This window comes from Phycodurus eques, chromosome 4, assembly GCF_024500275.1.
Source record: "Phycodurus eques isolate BA_2022a chromosome 4, UOR_Pequ_1.1, whole genome shotgun sequence".
In the NCBI taxonomy this organism is placed as follows: domain Eukaryota; kingdom Metazoa; phylum Chordata; class Actinopteri; order Syngnathiformes; family Syngnathidae; genus Phycodurus; species Phycodurus eques.
The window spans coordinates 28,676,726-28,697,750 of record NC_084528.1 but is presented as its reverse complement, the minus strand read 5'-3'; the positions used below and the strand labels follow the sequence as shown (position 1 = coordinate 28,697,750).

At 41.0% G+C, this 21,025-nt stretch overlaps 4 protein-coding genes across 7 annotated transcripts; 1 reads left to right on the top strand and 3 right to left on the bottom strand.

The window, feature by feature from the left end:
• The first annotated feature begins 35 nt into the window (after positions 1–35).
• On the top strand, positions 36–4,021 carry lin37 (lin-37 DREAM MuvB core complex component). 3 transcript variants are annotated; one of them, XM_061675817.1, is made up of 10 exons: positions 36–121; positions 296–385; positions 537–606; positions 717–767; positions 1,527–1,556; positions 1,655–1,740; positions 1,863–2,026; positions 2,119–2,250; positions 2,386–2,459; positions 3,203–4,021. In XM_061675817.1, exons 1-10 carry the CDS (start codon positions 115–117, stop codon positions 3,288–3,290), a joined length of 792 nt encoding a protein of 263 aa, XP_061531801.1. In that variant the 5' UTR covers positions 36–114; the 3' UTR covers positions 3,291–4,021. The 3 variants fall into 3 exon arrangements, with proteins under 3 accessions (XP_061531801.1, XP_061531800.1, XP_061531802.1); XM_061675816.1 differs by having other exon boundaries at positions 1,652–1,740; XM_061675818.1 differs by having other exon boundaries at positions 49–385; positions 1,652–1,740.
• Positions 4,022–5,156: 1,135 nt separating this feature from the next.
• Positions 5,157–7,903, bottom strand: LOC133402188 (chymotrypsin-like protease CTRL-1). Its single transcript, XM_061675815.1, has 7 exons — positions 7,773–7,903; positions 7,503–7,606; positions 7,327–7,406; positions 7,005–7,086; positions 6,729–6,909; positions 6,505–6,635; positions 5,157–5,445 (listed from the first exon to the last, which is right to left on the bottom strand). The coding sequence occupies exons 1-7, from the start codon at positions 7,816–7,818 to the stop codon at positions 5,284–5,286; spliced, it is 786 nt and encodes a 261-aa protein (XP_061531799.1). The 5' UTR covers positions 7,819–7,903; the 3' UTR covers positions 5,157–5,283.
• Positions 7,904–8,256: 353 nt separating this feature from the next.
• On the bottom strand, positions 8,257–12,930 carry hsc70 (heat shock cognate 70). The gene is made up of 9 exons (XM_061675068.1): positions 12,818–12,930; positions 11,293–11,498; positions 10,995–11,200; positions 10,766–10,918; positions 9,729–10,284; positions 9,456–9,658; positions 9,182–9,380; positions 8,867–9,099; positions 8,257–8,737 (listed from the first exon to the last, which is right to left on the bottom strand). The coding sequence occupies exons 2-9, from the start codon at positions 11,495–11,497 to the stop codon at positions 8,558–8,560; spliced, it is 1,935 nt and encodes a 644-aa protein (XP_061531052.1). The 5' UTR covers position 11,498; positions 12,818–12,930; the 3' UTR covers positions 8,257–8,557.
• Positions 12,931–14,096: 1,166 nt separating this feature from the next.
• Positions 14,097–20,113, bottom strand: si:dkey-238d18.4 (uncharacterized). 2 transcript variants are annotated; one of them, XM_061675070.1, is made up of 10 exons: positions 19,532–20,113; positions 17,499–17,684; positions 17,296–17,414; positions 16,897–17,000; positions 16,317–16,384; positions 16,085–16,231; positions 15,909–15,999; positions 15,207–15,355; positions 14,973–15,108; positions 14,097–14,749 (listed from the first exon to the last, which is right to left on the bottom strand). In XM_061675070.1, exons 1-10 carry the CDS (start codon positions 19,725–19,727, stop codon positions 14,581–14,583), a joined length of 1,365 nt encoding a protein of 454 aa, XP_061531054.1. In that variant the 5' UTR covers positions 19,728–20,113; the 3' UTR covers positions 14,097–14,580. The 2 variants fall into 2 exon arrangements, with proteins under 2 accessions (XP_061531054.1, XP_061531053.1); XM_061675069.1 differs by having other exon boundaries at positions 17,296–17,684.
• Positions 20,114–21,025: the final 912 nt, after the last annotated feature.

The following is a 21,025-nucleotide window of genomic DNA, read 5'->3' as shown; positions in this document are numbered from 1 at the left end:
CAAAACACCAATCGGCAAATAGGAAAAGGGCAGCGCGCGGAAGAGGAAAGTCTGTTCGAAGGCTAAGGCTAAAATGCTAAGCTTTATCTTCCATTATGGAGACTACACATTCATATGATAAGTATGACCAGTCATGTAATTCATATTTGAACGTAATATGCTGAAACCGCGTGTTTTTCTGGCGTATTTCTTTCCGCGGTGATATCGTTGAGTAACGACCCACTGTGGTGGATTCAGACTTGCTAGCTGTTTGAAAACGTCCAACAGCAACATAAACTGTGCTTGATTTCAAAAGGGGACTGCATTATCCCATCGACTCGATTTAAAGGGCGATATTACCATATGGATACAATGCATCACGTCAAGATCAAAATCGAAAAGCCAGGTAAGCTGTTGCAATTTATTTTTTTCCCCTTCATGTTACACTTGATGACACCAAACTGACTGCTATCGTAGGAATGCACTGACAAATTAAGTCTTTGTTATCATCCGGCAATGTATTTATAGCAAGCTGAAACGTTGTCTTGTGTCTGTAGAGGTGGCCCCAGCACGCAGCAGACTGGATTCTATTTTAAAAAGACTGGTGGAGAAGAGTGAAAACGAAAGGTTAGTATCCAATTTTGATTTTTTTTTTTTTTTTTTTTTTTTTTTTTTTTTTTCATAGACTGTTGGTGTAATCTGGCCATTGTCATTCATGCGGTTGCATTTTTGAGCAGGGAGCAAAATGAGAGTGAGGCTGGAAAAATGGCAGCTGACACTATTAACAAGTAAGTGCAAAAGTCTTCAATTCAGTGTTGTTTATACACGCTGGTGTCGTGAGAGTGAATGTTATTGTATTTCAGCGTACTGTACATACACCAAAATTGAGATGTTTAGAATAGAATGTATTTTATTTGTCACTATACTCATACAGTCCGATTGAAGTCAGCTCTGTCTCCAGTGCAGACGTGCAAAATATAAAATGAAATAAAAAGTAAAGAATGAAAAATAACAAAGGATAATGACAAGATATAAGATATCTTTATTGTTACTGTGCAGGTACAATGAAATGTTGGCAGAGCAAGCTTGCAGACGCCTAAAAAAAAAAAAAAATCACAATTCACAAAATACACCATATGCACAAGATATATAACATAGTAATAATGAAAAAAGGTGTATGGTTAAAAACAGTAAGTTAAACATTGAAGTGACAAAGTGAATGAAATAGATACAATAAAGTGTCAGGTGCTGAGTTGTATTGCACTGTTGATATCGAGAATGATTGTACTGTTGCTGCTTCATACTGCGCATATATATGACTGGTATTCACAAATGCAAGTTGGACACGTTCAGGCACTGCCAGTGCTGTATTGCTGTGGTTGTCACCACAGTCTAACCTGGAAAAGAAGTGATTCAAGTCCTCTGGAACGGATGGATTGGCTGTGTGTTTTTGGGCTGATGTTGTTGCCCGCATGGTTATGATCTTGTTGTAAGAAATGTTCTTAAGTTGTGTCTGTCACCATTTTAATAATAATTCTCCTCTGTAGGGATTTGTCCCCATTGTCTGCTGGAAAACGGTACGTGCTTTTTTTTGGCCCCAAAAACACTTCATTCAAAGTCATAACCAGTATTCCTTAATATTCTTAATAATTATTCTTTATTTTTTCATCAGCAGGCCATCTGCAAGATTTCCCCAGCATCGTCGCAAGAAGCGTAAAGAGATGGATGAAAGCATATCAGAGAGCAATACCCACAGACAAAGTAAAATAATGTTTTTACTCCTTTCAAAGAAAAGAAATCGCAATATATTGTTGTAGTTTTTTTGTTGTTGTTGTTATTTTGTGTGTGTGTCTTGAATGGTTCTCGCTGTATCTATTTTCCAGACGCTTACATTATTAAGTTGTTTGACCGAAGTGTGGATCTGGCTCAGTTCAATGCCAGCACACCTCTGTATCCTATTTGTCGTGCATGGATGAGAAATAATCCGTCTGTCCGAGAGCCCAGTGAAGGATCCCCAAGATCTCCACAAGTCATGCAAGAGGAAGAGGTAAGGCCCGCTTAGATATACTAAACAACTTGATTTAAAATCAGCAGTTAACCTCATCTAATGGGGGAAAAAAATTCCACTTGTATGTGCAGGTCGCAGACATGATCAATGGGAAAGAGCAAATTGTATACAGACTACCTCCTCCAACTGCATCTCCCATTAGCCTCTCTGGTGAGCCCGTCAACCTCAGGATCCCACCAACTGAAAAGCCCACAGTCACCAAGGTTCTCTACATAATATCTTTAATCTGTTACACACATTGAGGTATTGAAATGTAATAGTCAAAGAAAAAAAAAAAAAATGAGGTTCAACCGTATTTCTACACACGCTAATAATATTAACGTTTTCTCCCTTTGCAGATTACAGAGACTGTGGCTGTATCCGGTTCCTTTATATGTGACCACATGGAGCGATGGAAAAAGATCAGACAAAAGTATCAAGCGTATTTGTTTTTAGCATCAGTTAATATGAAATGTATATAGGGTATGTAATGATGCCATCATGAACACACTGTAAAATGTGTTTAAAATTACCAAGAATGTGCAGGTTAATGTAAAGAAAGATTGCATATCCAAACCGTTGTAACTCAATGTTGTGTTGGTTTAACAAAAAGAATATTGACGATAGTATTAATTTACCTTAAGAATTTCTGTCCACAGTCAACGCTCGCTATTTGCTGGAGTTGGGGGCCAAGACGCGCTACAAATAGCAAAAATCTGCAAATAGTAGATGTCCGTCTTGTGTTATGGTCTAAACGTTTATTATTGCCTATACAGTCTTCTTTTCCTTTGGGCTTGTCCCTTTACGGGTCGCCACAGAGAGCGGACCTCAACATCTTCATTTCCGCCTCCTCAAGCTCTGCTTCCTGTTTTCTCTTCAGTGTCCCAGAGACGTTTGCTATAAACTGCATAGTCCCATGATATAGCAGGGATTTTTGTTGAGACGTTCCACAAAAAAAAAAAAAAGAATAATAATAAATGAAAATCCCAGGTTAGATGGCCAATGGGAAAGAGGCAAATAAACACTTGGTACTCTGCAGTCGAGTACGAAACTTACACATCCACTATTACTATAGTATCCCATACCAAAACTAAAACTGTCTGTTAACATGTACTGCCTAGTACAATGTGCATTAAATGTGGCAAAAAATTAAAACGGTACTTCTTTTTTCCTCAGATGGAAGGAATGTTCCAACAAGAACCAATTGCGATACAGCGAGAGCATCAAGATCCTGAAGGAGATGAAGGACTTGTATGATAACTAATTCACCATTTTGCAAGTTTTCATACACTCCCCTCCAAAATGATTGGAACAGTGCGGTCACGTCCTTTATTATAGACTGAGAAAATTGGGCCTGACATAAAAAAATGAATGCGATGAGATCAACATTGCCCTGCGATTGGCTGGCAACCAGTTCAGGGTGTACCCCGCCTCTTGTCCGATGATAGCTGGGATAGGCTCCAGCACGCCCGCGACCCTAGTGAGGAGAAGCGGCTCAGAAAATAGATGGATGGATGAGATCAACATGTCAAATGTATTTTCAGGTTAAGATGTAAAGACACTGGCATATGATATACAGTACAACTTAAAAGATTTGAAGCATTATTTGTGACAAAACAATTTTATTAGGGGACCAAAATTATTAGAACAGATGTACTTGAAAAGACAGATGAATAAGACTTTGGTCTGGTACACACATAATGATTTTTCAAATCTTAAAAGATTGTATGTCTGTTACCTCACACAAAGAAAATCTGGCATTTTAACAGTTTTGGTCGTACTGTGTGTGGTGTGCTTCGATAATCTCAACACAAAGATTCTGTTCCACCACCGATCTAGAATCCAGTTCCAAAGACAGAGATCTTGTGTGATCAAACGTGATTGAACAAAAACAAAGAAGAAACACTACTGAATATGTTGCGCCAATGTCTCCTGAGTGTTGCTGAAGGGACTGGAGGAAAATGTGTTGTCGATTAGTGATGTCCTCAATAAAGACTTGCTTTGGAAAATAATTCTTTATGTCTGGTGAACCCACTTAAACAAAATATGACAACGGGTAGGATGGTTTTAATGATTATTTTTTTTAATTTTACGACCGGTTCCTTGTTCCTCAGTCAGCTGACAGGTCACTTCTTGGTTGGCCACATTCTGTTTCACGTCACTATTCACAGAATCAGAACTCTGGTGTATTCGGTTTCCCCCACTCATTTTTGGTCGTAAATATTGAGCCGGTTTAATATTTAAGATTGTCGGCCCGACACGTCGGAACAAATTCTCTCTTAACACACCTCAGACCAAAGGATAATCTTATGGGATAATCTTAAAACATAAACTAGTTTGGTGTTTGACGTCCTTGATCGGGAAGGTGCAAAATTTCTGTACAACAGGGAGGATTTGCCTTAAATACAAAGTTACGGACAAATGTGTCCCAAATCCGTCCACAGGGGATGTTTTTGATCGACAACTTTTCATTTTGGCCGACACAAAAGATTTAATGAAAGTCTACAAAGTTTCTTGACGCATAGAAGCGTTAATCATTCAATCGTTGACTCAAAAATGTTAAGACGGTGAAATGTCTTCATATGTGATGTGTGTTTGCATATTATAAGGCTCATATACATTTGTAATTTGTATACAATAGTAGGCAGGTATTTAAGAGGTCAAATATCATCAAAAGTAACAGCGGCATCAAGTATTGAAGAGTGCGATGCAAGTTATTAGTTAATGTGTATTCCTTGCATGTAGTATCTGCATTTTAGGATTAATGCCCTTCTAACTTTCCACAAGGAAATTCAGAATTTAGGAATGTTACTAATATGAAGTAGATGCTTTAGACTACAGTCAAAATACATCTTACTACGGTGACATCAAGATATTAGACTGACACATTGGTCAGCTTGATAAATGTTAGGGTCTACATTTGGGTAAACATTCAAGTACAAATTTGGGGATAAATCAGAACAGCACATATTGTAACTGTGCATCAAAACTCTAGGGTGTTTCTTATTGATTGTTAATGTAAGGTTCAGTTGATAGAAACACGCAAGTAAAAACATACTGCATTAATTAGCTTTGTGTGTCACTCCTCAGATAATTAGGCAGAAAGGAAATGCAAGACACGTGTGAAACTTGAATTTTTATATTTTATGGACAGAAAGTGTTTGCTACTATTCCAGTTCAAGTGAAATAGCGATGACCACCACGATGACAAATGGACGGGCACATATTGGTGTTAGTTTGCAGGAATGGTTCGCAATTTAATTAGAGGCGATGGTCCTGTCAATCCAACTGCGCAGGTAGGACACACGGGCGTACACGGCAGGGGTTCGCACGTTGCAGTTGGAAGTGCCCCAGGACACGATACCCACGAGGTTCCAAGCGCCACCGCTCTGGCACACCAGGGGACCACCAGAATCACCCTTGAGAAGAAAAAAAAAGCCACAAATATGGTGCTCCATTAAATTTGCAGTAGGTAAAAAATAATATCATGTAGTTAAACTTTAATGGCGATTTTTTTGATTCAGTTTGCCCATGTAGCCGTTTTCTATAGGGCTTGCCCTCAATAGGTCACAGGTGAGCTGCACCCCCCCTCCCATCTTACTTAGTGAAAGGCGGGACACACCGTGGGCAGGTGACCAGCCAATCACAGCAGTCAGTTTGTAGAATTTTGTCATTTAATTACCCGCTTTCAGTTGTGATGCTATAATTCGGTTGGCTATTCATTATTGATGTTATGTATGAATTTCATTCAGATTTTTGTTGTTGTTGTTTTTGTTTTTTGTACACTTGGATGTATGCCGCTGTCCTGTCCATCTAATCTGCCCCGCTGGGCCTTAAAAAGCACGAGCACTGGGTGAAACTATATTAGCAAAGAGACTGTTTCTTTAACCAATCAGATTCCAAAGTGATCTTCACAGGCCAGGTGTGGGCAAAAACCTTTCCCTTTATAACGTCAGCATTTTACTACCCTCTAATTGGTTGGTCAGAGCAAAACTTGTTACAGCTATGTTCAACCAGCAAAACACGTCTGTAGCGTGTAATACATTTAATAAACAGCAGAGTGTGTATTTATTTATGTATTTGGTTTTGTTGTGTGCTGCTATATTGTGTTTTTGTATAGAAGTGATGGTTTTTAAAAATTGCGACGTGATAGTCGCGGTATTAAGAAGTCGATTAGGTCAGGTAAATCCCCACTTAAGGCCCAACCAACCAACTAACCGACCACTGATTTCCACAAAAGTCTGTAAACGGCCTGTATAAGAATCCTTACATAATGGCTCAAAGATAAAGGTGTGAGAAGAGGAATTTGTTTTCTCACTTTTTGTTAACATTACAGGCTTCTTGACTTTTTTACATCGTGATCGAATTGAAGATTGTTTCGCCTTGGTCGAGGTCAGCCCTCAAGCGAGTGCCACACCACTTGTATTTGTTTAACTCGTATGCTGAAGGAGAATTGGGAGCTTGTCTGTTTGTTTTACCTGGCAGGAGGAGACTCCGGAAGCACCAGCACAGATCATAGCATCAGTGATTCTGTTGTAACCCCAGTACTGCTTGCACTGAGCCGGGCTTAGGATAGGCAAGGAAGTCTGCTGCAGGTAACGAGGGCTAGCTGTGGACACGAAGCAAAGAGACTTGCTTTTCATTTCGTGTTCAACATCTTCCATAGTGCCTCATATACTGTACAATTGTGTTTGTGACTAACAGGTTTGACCGGTCCTGCCCCATCCACTTGTGACGCATTTGGTTCCGGTGGAGATGTTGGCGCCGGAGCTGGCCAGGCACACAGGAGACACGGTGGTGGTTGCCTGAACTGGAGAGGAGAGCTTCAGAAGGGTGATGTCATTGTTGAAGTTCTGGGAGTTGTAGTAGGGATGCGAGATGGCCTGTAAGGGAACAGCATCAAAGTCAGCGTCTTTGTAGCGCAAGCACATATTTGTAATACTCAAAGTGCAGGTTTACACACGCTGCTGCCACTTACCCTGGAGATGGTCTTGACCTGAAGTTTCTCGCCGTTGGACTGACGATCGTGCTCGCCCAGGATCACACGGTGGCTTCTGGGGCTGCACAAAGTATAGAATCATAGAGGATCAAAATCACAATTATTTTTACTGGCAAACATTTGAGCGAATCAAACTGCCACTTTAAGAGTACATTTTAATTGAGATGAAGTTAAAAAATGCAGTGGTAAATGCACTGAGGAAAGTGCCCCACCAGTTGCTGTTTTTCTTTCCAGATTCTATAATATTTTTTTATAGTAAATCCATATTATTTTGAAAATGAATGTGGTTAGAGGTACTTACGACACACGGCAGTGAGCTGCGGTAACGACCCAATTCTGGTTAATCAGAGATCCGCCGCAGAAGTGGAATCCTCTCCCATCCTAGGACAGAGATTGTGTACATTTTCGCTTTTTCCTCTTTGTGACAATATTTGAGTGTATAATGTCATGAGATGAAAGGATAATTCATGAGGGTACCTGAAGTGAGACCTGCCAAGGCCAGGACCCAGGCACAGCATTCTCTCCATTTACAATCTTGTTGTAGCCGCTGATTTGGGGCGAGATTGAAGGCCTTCCACACCCTGAGACCCGATCGCAATATTAACACTTACACCACAATATTACAGAATATCTCAAATATATCACCAGAATTTGTGGATTTGCTTCAAAATGGGCACAATCAAACTTTGAGTTTCACAACCTCAGCTAAGTGTCCCGTAATTGAGCGAATGAGTGCATGTGACTCACCCAGTGCAGAGGCAACAAGTGCAAAACAAGTGATGAACAACAACATGACAATGTCTGGGCTGTGATTCACCTCGCTGAGCTTCTGACGTGTGGGACGCTTGCTTTTATGAGCGCCTGTAACACACTGACCATGAACGCCATGTGTTCAGGTGTGATAGGTCTGGGAACGGAACACCTGCAGATAAGCACTTGGAATGTCTTCAAAATTGTCAACAAATGCTTGGCCATTTGATCGGTTTTTCACATAAACAGCATCAAATCAAATTCGCTCGTGCAAGTTTACCAAATGTGGTGGCTGGTGAGTGTACGGCTTTCCGTAAGAAATCGTGCTCTGGGGAAATATTGCTATAAAAGATAAAATCATCTCCCATCCAATATGTTAATATGTAAACAATCATGTATACAATTACAGTAGCAAGTGTGTCTTATATTTTCTGTGAGCTTGTGAAAAGAAAAGCACAGACATCTTCACTTTAATCTCCATTGCGTTGTTTTATTACAGGAAACGTGAGTTGACTTTTGTCATGTTATCAATGGATCAATCATAATTTAGACATCATTTTTGTTTGGATTTGTCTGATACTTAAGTGAACGCAACTTTGAACTTTGTTGGAAATATGCATTCATGATTTTTGTCACTCCAATGTAAAGCACGTGTCCAAATCATGTAAATAAAAAACAAATAATAATAATAGACATACACAATTTGGAGATACTCCTTATTTTGATGAAACAGTTTTTGTTCTTATTTGATGATCATTCTGAGAAAAGCCTAAAGACAGTTTTTAGTCAACCTCCTCAATAGTTGGGCCAGCAGAACCTCCTTCAGCTCCACCGGGGAAACCACCAGGCATCCCACCAGGCATTCCTCCTGGCATGCCCCCTTGGTAAAGTTTGGACATTATGGGGTTGCAAACTTTCTCGAGTTCCTTCTGCTGGTGCTCGTACTCTTCTTTCTCTGCCGTCTAAATTACAGAAGTAAAAAAAACTAATGAGACCAAACATTCAGTAGCTTGTTTATAAGAGATGAGACAACATTAGGAACGCACTCAGTGCTACCCTTAGACTTCAATCACTCCTAATTCATCTTTTACCTGGTTCCTGTCCAGCCAGGAAATGACCTCGTTGCACTTGTCAATGATGGCCTTTTTGTCATCGGGGCTGATCTTGTCCTTAAGCTTCTCGTCTTCCACCGTGTTCTTCAAGTTGAAGGCCAGAGACTCTAGGGAGTTCTTAGCCGTGACTTTTTCTCTCTGGGCCTCGTCTTCACTCTTGAACTGCTCGGCCTCCTGCACCATGCGCTCGATGTCCTCCTTGCTCAGTCGCCCTATGGCAACAAGAAACCTCTGTAAGTTTGACCTCTATTCTCTCATGTGGGGTACCTTTTTGTCTCTGACTATGCAGTGCACCTTTGTCATTTGTGATGGTGATCTTGTTCTCTTTTCCGGTGCTTTTGTCAACAGCGGACACATTGAGAATGCCATTGGCATCGATGTCAAAAGTCACCTCGATCTGGGGGACCCCCCTGGGAGCCGGTGGAATACCGGTCAGCTCGAACTTGCCCAGGATATTATTATCCTTGGTCATGGCTCGCTCACCTTCAAAAACCTGAAATAAAATGGCCATTGGTGAATTGTGATATGCCCAAGGGGTAATAATATAGGAAGAGGGGGATGGTCCTACCTGAATGAGCACACCAGGTTGGTTGTCAGAGTAAGTGGTAAAGGTCTGGGTTTGCTTTGTGGGAATGGTGGTGTTCCTCTTGATAAGCACAGTCATTACTCCTCCAGCGGTTTCAATTCCCAGGGATAGGGGGGTGACATCCAGCAGGAGCAGGTCCTGTACGTTCTCAGACTTATCACCAGCCAAGATGGCAGCCTGCACAGCTGGAGACAGTTTCCACAATCAACGCGTACGTTTTTTAAAATTCAAGTTATTTGGAATAGAGGTATACACCTGCTCCATAGGCCACCGCCTCATCAGGGTTGATGCTCTTATTGAGGTCACGGCCATTGAAGAAGTCCTGCAGAAGCTTTTGGATCTTGGGGATACGAGTGGAGCCACCCACCAGGACAATGTCATGGATCTGGGACTTGTCCATCTTTGCGTCCCTGAGGGCCTTCTCCACAGGCTCCAGGGTTCCACGGAACAGGTCAGCATTGAGTTCTTCAAAACGGGCTCTAGTGATGGAGGTGTAGAAGTCGGTTCCTTCGTAGAGTGAGTCGATCTCAATGCTGGCCTGGGTGCTGCTGGACAGGGTGCGCTTGGCACGCTCGCAGGCGGTGCGCAGACGACGCACAGCTCGTTTATTGCTGTTGATTTCTTTTTTGAACTTGCGCTTGAACTCGCCGATGAAGTGATTCACCATCCTGTTGTCAAAGTCCTCACCACCCAAGTGAGTGTCACCCGCGGTGGACTTGACCTCAAAGATGCCATCCTCAATGGTCAGAATGGACACGTCGAAAGTGCCTCCTCCGAGGTCAAAGATAAGGACATTGCGCTCACTTCCAACCTGAAATAAATACAAAGCTGAAAATCGCCCTGGATATCCTGTTGTATGTTGATTCCTGATTGTCTTTCCCCTTCTCCCCCAGTCAAAAACATGTACGTATGTGAGACTCATTGAATGTGAAATTAATTGAAGGCTTCAAACTGGTACTCTAAGTTTCAGCCCTGCAATTGACTGTTCAAGGTGTACCTGGCTTTTTTTCTAAAAGTCTGCTTGGGTATGCTACCTGGTTTTCTCTGGGTAATCTGGTTCTTTTAGCTCACGATCCCAAAACCTGTGTTGTGATCATAAAGACTCTAAACTGTGAATGTGAATTTGTTGCTGTTCTATTCTGTACTGTGCCCTGTACTTGAACGGCAATCAGTCCAAGGTGTACCCCAATTGTGGCCCAAAGTCAGTTGGGTAATAGCTATAGCTCAACTCTAACCCTGAATAGGATATGCGCTGAAAATGGCTGAATGGATGGATTGTATATTGCGGTTACCTTTTTGTCCAAACCGTAGGCAATGGCTGCTGCAGTGGGTTCATTGATAATACGCAGCACATTAAGTCCTGAAATGGCTCCGGCGTCTTTGGTGGCTTGACGCTGGGAGTCGTTGAAGTAGGCAGGAACGGTGATGACTGCATTGGTCACAGACTAGAAGATAGAAGGATTTGTCTTGAAAAAGACATTCACATTCATTGAGATTATATGAAGCTAAACATGTTCCCACTTTGCCAAGATAGGCTTCGGCGATCTCCTTCATCTTGGTCAGGACCATTGAGGAAATCTCCTCAGGGTAGAAGGTCTTGATCTCGCCTTTGTACTCAACCTCCATCTTGGGTTTAGTTGAGTCATTCACAACCTTGAAGGGCCAGTGCTTCATGTCTGCTTGGACCACAGCGTCATCAAATTTACGCCCAATCAAACGCTTAGCATCTGCAGACAGACCAAAACAAGACATCAATCAGTTTTACTCAACAGACTTAGGAGAATGATAAAGCAGTATCATTGTGTTGTACTGTATTTACCAAACACCGTATTAGACGGGTTCATGGCCACTTGGTTCTTGGCCGCGTCGCCAATCAGTCTCTCGGTGTCCGTAAAGGCCACGTAGCTGGGTGTGGTCCTGTTTCCTTGGTCGTTGGCAATGATCTCCACTTTGCCATGCTGGAAGATGCCCACACAGGAATATGTGGTGCCAAGATCAATGCCTACTGCTGGTCCTTTAGACATCCTGAACAAAGCAAAGAAGGATGCATATACTGTAGGGATTTGTTTTATTAATATTATCATTTGGGGCACAATAACACGATTTAGTGCATGTCAGGAATCTATTGTTTTATATGCACACAACCATAAATGTTTATATACCGTTGATGTACTAGAAAGTCTTTTTATTAAATAGTTTTGTGTCATGTGAAGTGTATTTTGGTATATTTAAAGCGTTTTTTTTTTCCTCCCAGGCCCCCATTTAAATTGGGCGTGTGTACTCAGCAACCAGATAATAGAAAAATTGGTTAGGCACACGGACAATGAATAATGATTAAATATACAAAGTAAAAATGACAATATAAAATGAAATAATAAATGCAGCACAAGAGCTGTAACAATTTTGCTTTTACAAAGATAACTATGCTCACTTTTGACTGGCACGATACCAAATGTAGGTCTTAATTTGAAACCAAATGACTGGAAGTCACATTATCTTTCACTCCCCTTCCTGCACTTATGCTTGCCACTCCTCTCAAACTATCATACGACAGTAGCACTGATCCCAGAGCAGTGACCAGCGTCTGCGTGTGCGTGTGCACGTGTGCTTTAACGACAGCTGACGCCAAATACTTTACTGTTACTATAATAAGCGCCATCATATCTGCATGAAGATGAATGGTGTGTGTAAAAAAAAAAAGGAGTGATTATTATTGGTGGCAAAAATCATTTTCAAGGCTGCTATTCAAATAAATGCTCTAAAATACACGCACATATGAAAGGTGAATTTATTCATATATGACCATCCCAATTAGCCACCTAATGAAGTTGACAAACATGTTTGTTTGTTTGTTTGTTTATAATAACAGTGCAAAGTTTGTTCCCAAAACCTGTTTGCTATAAGGGGGGGAGGGGGGGGCTGTATTGAATTTTCACTAGTTCTCCTGTTGTGTAACACAGAAAAGAAAGTGCTGACACAGCTCGTTTGCTTCTACATCCACAACTTTCCAAGTGCAGTGTCACAGAAAACAGAGTGGCTTATGAACATATTTATATGTATAATATGTCATCATTAACATAACATGTAGCTGATAGCTAAATAAGTTACCTATATTTAAACCTAGTCAGTGGGCTGATCCATCCAGACATACACTGTTTTTTTTTTTCTGATTCCATTTCAGCCTGTAGTCAATAATCCATGCCAGCATGATGATTAAAATGTAATTTATATATATATATATATATAAAGCTCCCACACGTGACAGTTAAGCTTTTCAATGCAGCAATGAAGCGAGACAAGCCATGAAGCCAGGCTGGATGCAGCACAGCTAGACGTGGTGTTACCTTGTTGTGTCAGCTGTTCAACTATAACTGAGATTACTTTTGTGCTAGCGACCCCTGACTTCCTCTCCAGCACTCCTTTCCGCGTCCTGGCAGGCAGACTGAGAGGGCGACTGCATGTGCTCAACCAGTGTATATTGAGCTCTATGCAGGGGGATCCCTACTGGGTGTCAGGTGACCCCCCCCCCACAGAAAGTTCTAGAACCTTCTGACTTGCCTAAATAAACTTGTTGGTCTACCAATAAACAAAACTATTGGGACGGCTGAACTTTAGACATACGGTGCGAGGAAGTGAAACGGCCCCTCCTTTTGCTGCCGTGACAGCTTCTATTCTGGGAAGACTTTCTCCATGATTCTATGTGACGTCTCACAATATCTGTTCCAGTTCATCCCAAATGCGTTTGAACTCGTGCGCCTCGCTTTGCGCACTGAGGCATAGCCATACTGGAACAGAAAAGGGCCTTCCTCAAATTGTTCTCATCTTGCTTTAAACGTACTACTGTACTGCATTGCTGACAAATGTTGGTAAAATAATACATTTTACGTTAAATACAAGTGAATATTGACTTGTTTAAATGGTAAAAACATAAAAATACGTTTTCCTTTTAAATGAAAGTCCATTTGCAGTGTAGTACCGTAAAGATAGAGTTAAAGGAATTGTTGATTTATTTTTTTTATTTTTTTAATGTGTATGTATCTTTTGGATTGAAATGACATGAATGAATTTGTGTTAAGGGGTGTTAAAAAATATTTTTAAATAACCATTTGTATTGTTTTTAAGTATTCATATCCCTTATTTATCACCATTGTGAGGCCTTTTTTGGACCTTTTTATATAAATATGCCATCATTTTGTAAAAAAACTAACTATTTTGTTTAGGTGAGTTTTAAAAATTGTGTTTATTTTTTTTATTTTTTTTCTCAAGCTTGTACGCCGCCCCTCAAATAATTTTAGACTCTCAGAAGTGAAACGTGTTGACTTGCTGAGCTTGAAAATTCAAATTCAATTCAAATCACTGGTATGTTTGCATCGCATTGCAAGAGGATGGATTTTAGCCATGTAACGTTCTACAAAAAAATCTCCCAAAATCAAAATAGAGACTATAATATGAATGCAAAAGGTCTACACATCTGTCTTCTTTTTTTTCCTTTTTGTATTACAAAAACCTGGCATTTGAAGAGGTGTGTGTCGAATTTTTATTGCCACTGTAACTCTGACAACTTTTTTTTTTTTTTTATCACATTTTGTGACATTTTCAGATCAAAGACACCAATTCGCCATATATAAATCACATTTTATTGAACATTTGGATTTTGGACATGGTATAAGTAATTAAACATAACTATATGTATGTGTGTGTAAATGTGTTCTTGACACTCAATGTGTTTTTTCAGGCAAACCGTCTTCTTTCCCTCACTGCCACTCCCTTCTGTCAGTGTTTAAAACGTGGATATCCATGCTTGTTACATAAGTCATTTGAAATATAACCGGCATATGTTAGTAACACCACCTGTTGTCTGTCACCTTCCGGTAGTTAAATATTGAATTAACCCTTTGTAACAATCCTGAACAAGGCCAATGTTGAGGTGTCGAGTCAAACTTGACAATACAATGAATACTTTACATTTATGATAAAATAAATAATCCACAGTAAATCTAAAATAATATTTTACCTCAGGAATTTTAGGGGAAATAACTAATATGTGCCTTGAAAACATGTTTGGTCCGTTGTTCTAAAAAGTTGTCAGCGACTAAAATAGTCGCTGTTATCTTAAAACAAATAAACTGCGGAGCTGGTATAGAAAGTCTTCTTCTTTGCTTTTGTGTGCTCGACAGCGGCAGTTCACGGAGTCCCAAGCACAGCGTTTGCAGTAGTTGAAGAAATGATGCTCTGCTTTCTTCAGTGTGCTGTTCAAGTCCAGTGTTCCCTGAAGGCTGCGCAAAGGACAAAGGGTATACACGTTACTTGCAAAATATTACACACCCCTATAAGTAGGATGCTGTAGAGTTCTATAACACTACAGACTAGAATCGCAATAATAAACATATTGTTGGATCAATAACTCTCTGAAAGTGCCAACAGGCACGATTTTGAATGCAGGTCCCTTCAGATGACGTTCCCATTGTTTTGGCCAGTGAGTGTATAGTATACACAAACCTGCTAGTGAACTGGATCAGCTGGACTTCATCTTGACATTGCAGCAGAGCGTCTCTGTGGTCCAAGAGGATGGCTGCACAGATGAACAGCTCGAACGTGAAGTCTGTGTTGACGGCCTGCAGCTCACACTCGTCGTCTGCAGACAAGGCAAGAAACGTATGAAATGCTTACACAGTACAATCTTTTCATGTCAACGCTTATTCCTTTTATGCCAACTTCAAGTCATGTTCCCACCTGTACAATATTTTTGGGCCAGCCTCTCCTGATAACGGGCTCGGTCTACTTGCTGGGAAATAAACTCCAGGTGGTCACAACTCAGAATCTCGAACAAACGTAGTGCATCGCTGTATTCAAACTCTCTCTGGAAGCCTAGCAGCAGCCATCTGACATACAAATTTAAACATATGGTGGGGGTGGGGGTTGGGGGTGGGGTGGGGGGGGAGGATCACAATGGTCGCATAAATAACTCAAAACTGATGAAACTGAAATCAGCCAAAATGCTTATTGACAAGCCTCAGTGGTTCTGAAAGAATTTCCTTCATACATACGAGACACGACCGGAGTACTTCGTCACATCACATTTATGCTCACAGACCCAAAAATGAAGCTTACGAAGAAAAGTGCCAACTGAGAAATGTGAAGGAGGCTCGGTTATGTTTTGCGCTGCTTTGCTTCATGGTAGAAGAGAAAACCTTAAGACTATCAAGGCACTGTGTCAGAAACCTTGGTCTCAGCCACACGTCATAGGTCCTACGACAAGAAAATGGTCCGAAACTAAATCTACCGACCAAGAACAAAACATCGGACTATTCTGCAGCGTCATGATCGAAATCCAATTGAACATCTGTGGAAGGAGCTAAAACTTAGATTCGGGAGGAGGCACCCTTCAAACCCGAACAACAACTTTACACACTATTCTGCATTGTTTACTGTTACCTGTGACAGAAGGTGAAACTCTCCATGCTGTCTGTGACCAAGTGGACATGAAGCTGAGGGTCTAATTCCTTTAACAGGGCTGCCTCCAACTCTAGAAGACATTCAACAGAGCTCCTTCATCGACTTCTGTTTCAGTTTCAAACAAGTCGCAGGTCGGCGCTTGAAGCCAACCCCACCTATTTTTCTGTGCAGACCATCTTCTCGGAAATCCTTGGCGAATTTCTCCATGAAGCACGAAAAACTCCAGAAACTGTCAACCTCGCAGTCCATAACCTCCAGAAATCGGCTGCACAGGTCGTTCATTCCTTGGGCGTAACTCACTTCTGCGGAGTAAGACAGGTAAAACGCGTTGTCGGAGGCAAGCCGGTGCTGGAGAATATGACGTTAAGTTCTCCCTTTATTGTTTACCCGGATGGAACGCAGCGTAGGTGATGAGGATGTCCCTCAACACCAACAGATTCCCTGAACCTTCACCTCTGAAAACAGACACAAAAGAGTGAAAAACGAGGCCACCCGTTGGATTAGCTAGCGAATGTCGAAAAGTCAATTAGGTAACATTTCACCTTAATGCACAATTCCCAAGTGAATAAAATATATCATCAAAACAAATATAAACACAACAGATTCCAATAGAATCTGAATGTTATGTAGTAATCCAAGTTCAATTTCAATTACTACCAAATCTGGATTAAACTAGGTTTGACATACAGCTTCTCACCCTGAATATACACTGCACATTTTCATTCAAATTTGATAAGATTTGAAAGTTTTCCAAGAATATGTGCCATTAGACTGTCTAGCTCGTTTGATTAGCGTCAGCAAAGTGTGGTTTTAATGCGAACATCTTTGGGAAAATACCTACTCATCAAAGCCACTGAAAAATCCCAAAGAAACCAACATTAACTTCCTTAGCAGATAACATACATTGTTACGGGATTCCTATTAATATAGCTCCCAAATTAAAATAATAACTTTTGGAAATCCGTACTGGTAGTAGCTCAGGTCTCTGTTGGTTCTTGGAACATCTTTGTTAATAATCCGGATGGCTTCCTGCAGCTCTGCCTGGTCAAACGTAGCACGCTCAAACAAGATCTGAAAATGAGCGGAGAACATGTGATTGACGTGTCACGTTTTCAAAACCAGAAGACACATTTCTTTTACTTGAACTTTCTTTTTTTTCTGACCACGTTGTGGTAAGCAGAGGTTTTTGCAATCAACACCGAGGGTGAGGCAGTAGATGGCAATGAATGGCCTTGATCCCGCCAACATTAAGACGCAACATAAAGAGGATGACCCAAGGAACATCGATCGTTTGTATCGTATTTTCGAATAAATCCTGTTGGGTTATCGTCCTTGAAACAAAAAAAAAGGTGCTCAATAAACAAACCTGTGCTTGCAGCTCCAAAAACGTCACCCTGTCTCGAACATCTTCACTCAAGTTGGAAGCTTGTTGCTGGACCAGTTCCTGCCTTTGGTTAAAATAACCAAGAGCAGCCACCAGCTCAGCTGCCGAACACAAACGGTAGACAGTCGAAATCAAGATTAACTTCCTTCTCTCAGAAAGAGATAGAGAACGTTTTGCGTTTTTACCGTCGGTGCCGTTGAGGTGCATTCGCACCGCCGAAGGGACGACGTTTTGCCACTTGGCCTTCATGACCTTGTAACGCACAGCCAGCTGCTCCTGCAGCAGAGGGCGCTCTAACGCGGTGGAGCTACACGGGTACATCCCGAACAGGAAGCGCCACGCCAGGCCACGCTCAGTGGGAGACACGCCACCTAGGCACCGTTTGAAATAGTCCGGATTGTTCACGGTGGCTTAGGTTGCAAAATTTCAGGAATTTTGAAAAACCAAAACTTCCCATGGGAAAATATGATCATTTATGCTCCAAGTGTAAAGTGGCCTGAGACAACTTCTGTTGTGATTTGGCATTTTGCGAGGGGATAGCGACCAACTTTGGTAACTTTAATGACTGTACAGGCAATGTAATATTTTGAACATTTTCAACTAGAAGAGTCAAAAAAAGTTCATGAAAACAAACGGTGAACGCTCCCTGAGCTGAAACGTGGCGAGATATGGTCTTAACACGACCGTGACATGACAATAGTTTGACCTCTGAATTTTATGAATGTAGTATCATTTAATACAATTCATCCCTCCCTTCGCTTGTGAAATGTGTGCAACTTTGAATAATTACCCAGCAAAAAAAAAAAAAAGCAATCATCATCAAGGCAAGTCACATAAGGGAATCAATGAAGTGGAACATAAGGGCAAATGTAATGAACTTTGCTCTGCTTCCAAAGGATTTGAGATGCTGCGTTCCGCAACATTTCGCACTGTTCCTACGTTAATCTTTTTTCCTCGAATTCCTACATCCATGTTCATAATTAAAACATTTGTCGTCCCTGGATAATGTTCCTGAAGCCTTTTCCTCATGCCATGATGTCTTTCTGAAGGAATATTCACATCACAAACTCGGAAACATGAATCCAACTGCAGCCTAATTTCTTAGCTTCACACACTTCACTGAGCATCTTTGTTCAAACTCATGTGATTTTTTTTTTTTTTTTTTTTAGTCTTGCCTGCGATCTTAATGCCATTTTTCTCATAGCAACTCAGCTTGAGGGCTGTTTGACTGTCTACTTGCATGTTTGAGTCGCCCAGACAATGTGGACAAAGCATCACTTGACTGCCCCTTGAGGAACAAGCACTTCAACCTCTGAGCATGTGACCATAACCGACTCTTTGTTTATGTAGCCACAAGGCTCGTGTGAGCGCACTACTTTTTTTCAACAACTTCCTTTTTTTTTTTTTTTTTTTTTATTCAGAGAGGGCACGGATAGGTTGCCTCACACAGATGTATAAAAGTGAAATCAAAACAAAAAAGCATTTTGTGATTTTCTTTACCAATATTTACATAAATCACATAAAATGCAAATTAATTAAATTTTTAAAAATAGGATGAATTCCAATATATTTATTATAATAAATTGTAGAATATAAAATATTTAGAATTGGTAGCCTACTGTTTATTTGTCAGGATCATATGCATGTTAAAATATATAATAATGACTAAACAGTTTTTTTTGTGCTTTTTTGTTTTTGAGAAGATGATGTGAAAATATGTATAATGATTAGTTTTAATTATCATTCAGGTTCACACAGGCATATTAAAAAATATAACAACAGAATCAGATGTAATATGTTATTAATTTTAGAACTACGTTGGGTCCGTTTTTGAGGGGTAATATAGAAAAATATGTACATTTATTACTGTTGTTGTTTAAATTATTATTCAGGGTCACAGGCATGTTACAAATTTTTAATAACGACCAATATCCCACCAATATTCATATTATTTCTATTTGTAGATCAACGAGTCCTTTTTGTTGTTGTTGTTTGGAAGACAACATTAAAAGATGAGCAAAACGTCTCGTGCTAATTTTACAAAATTAGAACACACTTTTAATGGGATTATGAAATGGATTATTTATCCATGGCATGACTAATGATGCATTTTGTATAATTTGTGTGAGAGGATCGCAAAAGGTGATTGGATAAATGTGGTTGCAGGAAGCAATAGATCATGTGATCATCATCTTCATCGTCACGAGAGGATCGATACCGTTTTGGAAAATGTGCATCCTCAGCCGAGACTCGTCCACCCTGCCCTCGGCGTCCATAACCCCGGGCAAGGTGAGCCGTGCGGCGGCCAGAGTGGGCGTGCTGACCCCGGCCACCCTCCTCCGGGAGCGGACGCGCGGCTCTTGACGGCCGCCGTCTTGGCTGCTCTCCCCCTCGGCTGAAGTCAGACGCTCCATCCGGGTGGCCCTCGCACACTGTCAGCCAGCCGCAGAACCGCACCGGAACCGAACCAGTCATCCATTATAACCGGCGAGCATCTCAGACGTCATTCTAGGTTGTTTTTAGGAGTTCCTGTGAGACTGAACCCTGGGGTCCCACTGACTCCACTTTCCAGGTGGAGACTGGATTCAAAGTTCACTTTGGATTTGTCAACATCTCCCTCCACCTAGTGGTGCATTCAACAAAGCACGTTTATGTTCCTGTTTGAGCATTTCACCGATATCATCGTCCTCGATATCCAGTTTAAGGTCCGCTACTAATACACTATTTGTCTTCAATTCAGGGAACTAGTAGAACTGTGTCTTACATGGTAAGTTTTTCCACTACTAGTGCCACTTTTGGCCTACTAATACATGGTTAAACCTCACTAAAACCACAAATACATTTCAGATGTTCTAGTAGGCTTTTCAGACGGTAACATGTTGTCCTACTTGTGTGCAGAAATACCAAACAGTTGCGGGGAAAAAAATACTCATCAGACCATTGTTCTACGAGTGCACTGAATTGTCTTACGAGTGAGGACAAAGAGCGCACTAGTACGTTGACCGAAAGCTGAATAACAAGAATATTCAAACATCTTCTCTACGGCTATTATCCATCCATCCTGGATAGTGAAAAAAACTCTCAAAAGGCTTTCCGTATATGTTGATCGATCACAACAAAAGACAGCATGTAGTACTTATTGCTAAATCTTTATAAAAGGCCAGGGCTCCTCGACGAAATGATAAAGAGGTCCATTTCATCGGAGGTGACACGGTGCGAGTGTGGTGAAGGACCCAAGTGCAGTGCGGCACCCCAAAGCCCGGATACAGAGCAGTTAACGTCACAGTCGAGATGGTGAGACTTTGAAGATCGGGAACGTCTCTTGGGGCGAAGTCATGTAATGCTCCGTAATCCACAGGTGCTCACACGTCTTTCTTGTGTTCATCCACAATTCACACAGAGCAGGATGGGGATTTGATCCTTAAAGTCATTGTGTCAATGATATTCCGATCTGAGGTAATCGGATCGCAAGACGCCACTGATGGTTGCGATTAGATTACATACATGTAAAAGACGTTACACACATCTATGACTTTGGTTTTGTTCTAGTCTTATCAGGTCCCAGATGTACCACAAACAAGAGTTTAATGGAAAAGATTTGAACTTTTAACTTTCGTGGTTTGAAAAAAATCTTCCAATTTTAGTATATATTTTTCCCATTCTATCTTTGATTTATTTATTCATTCAGTGCATGTTAATGGACGTGCAAAAA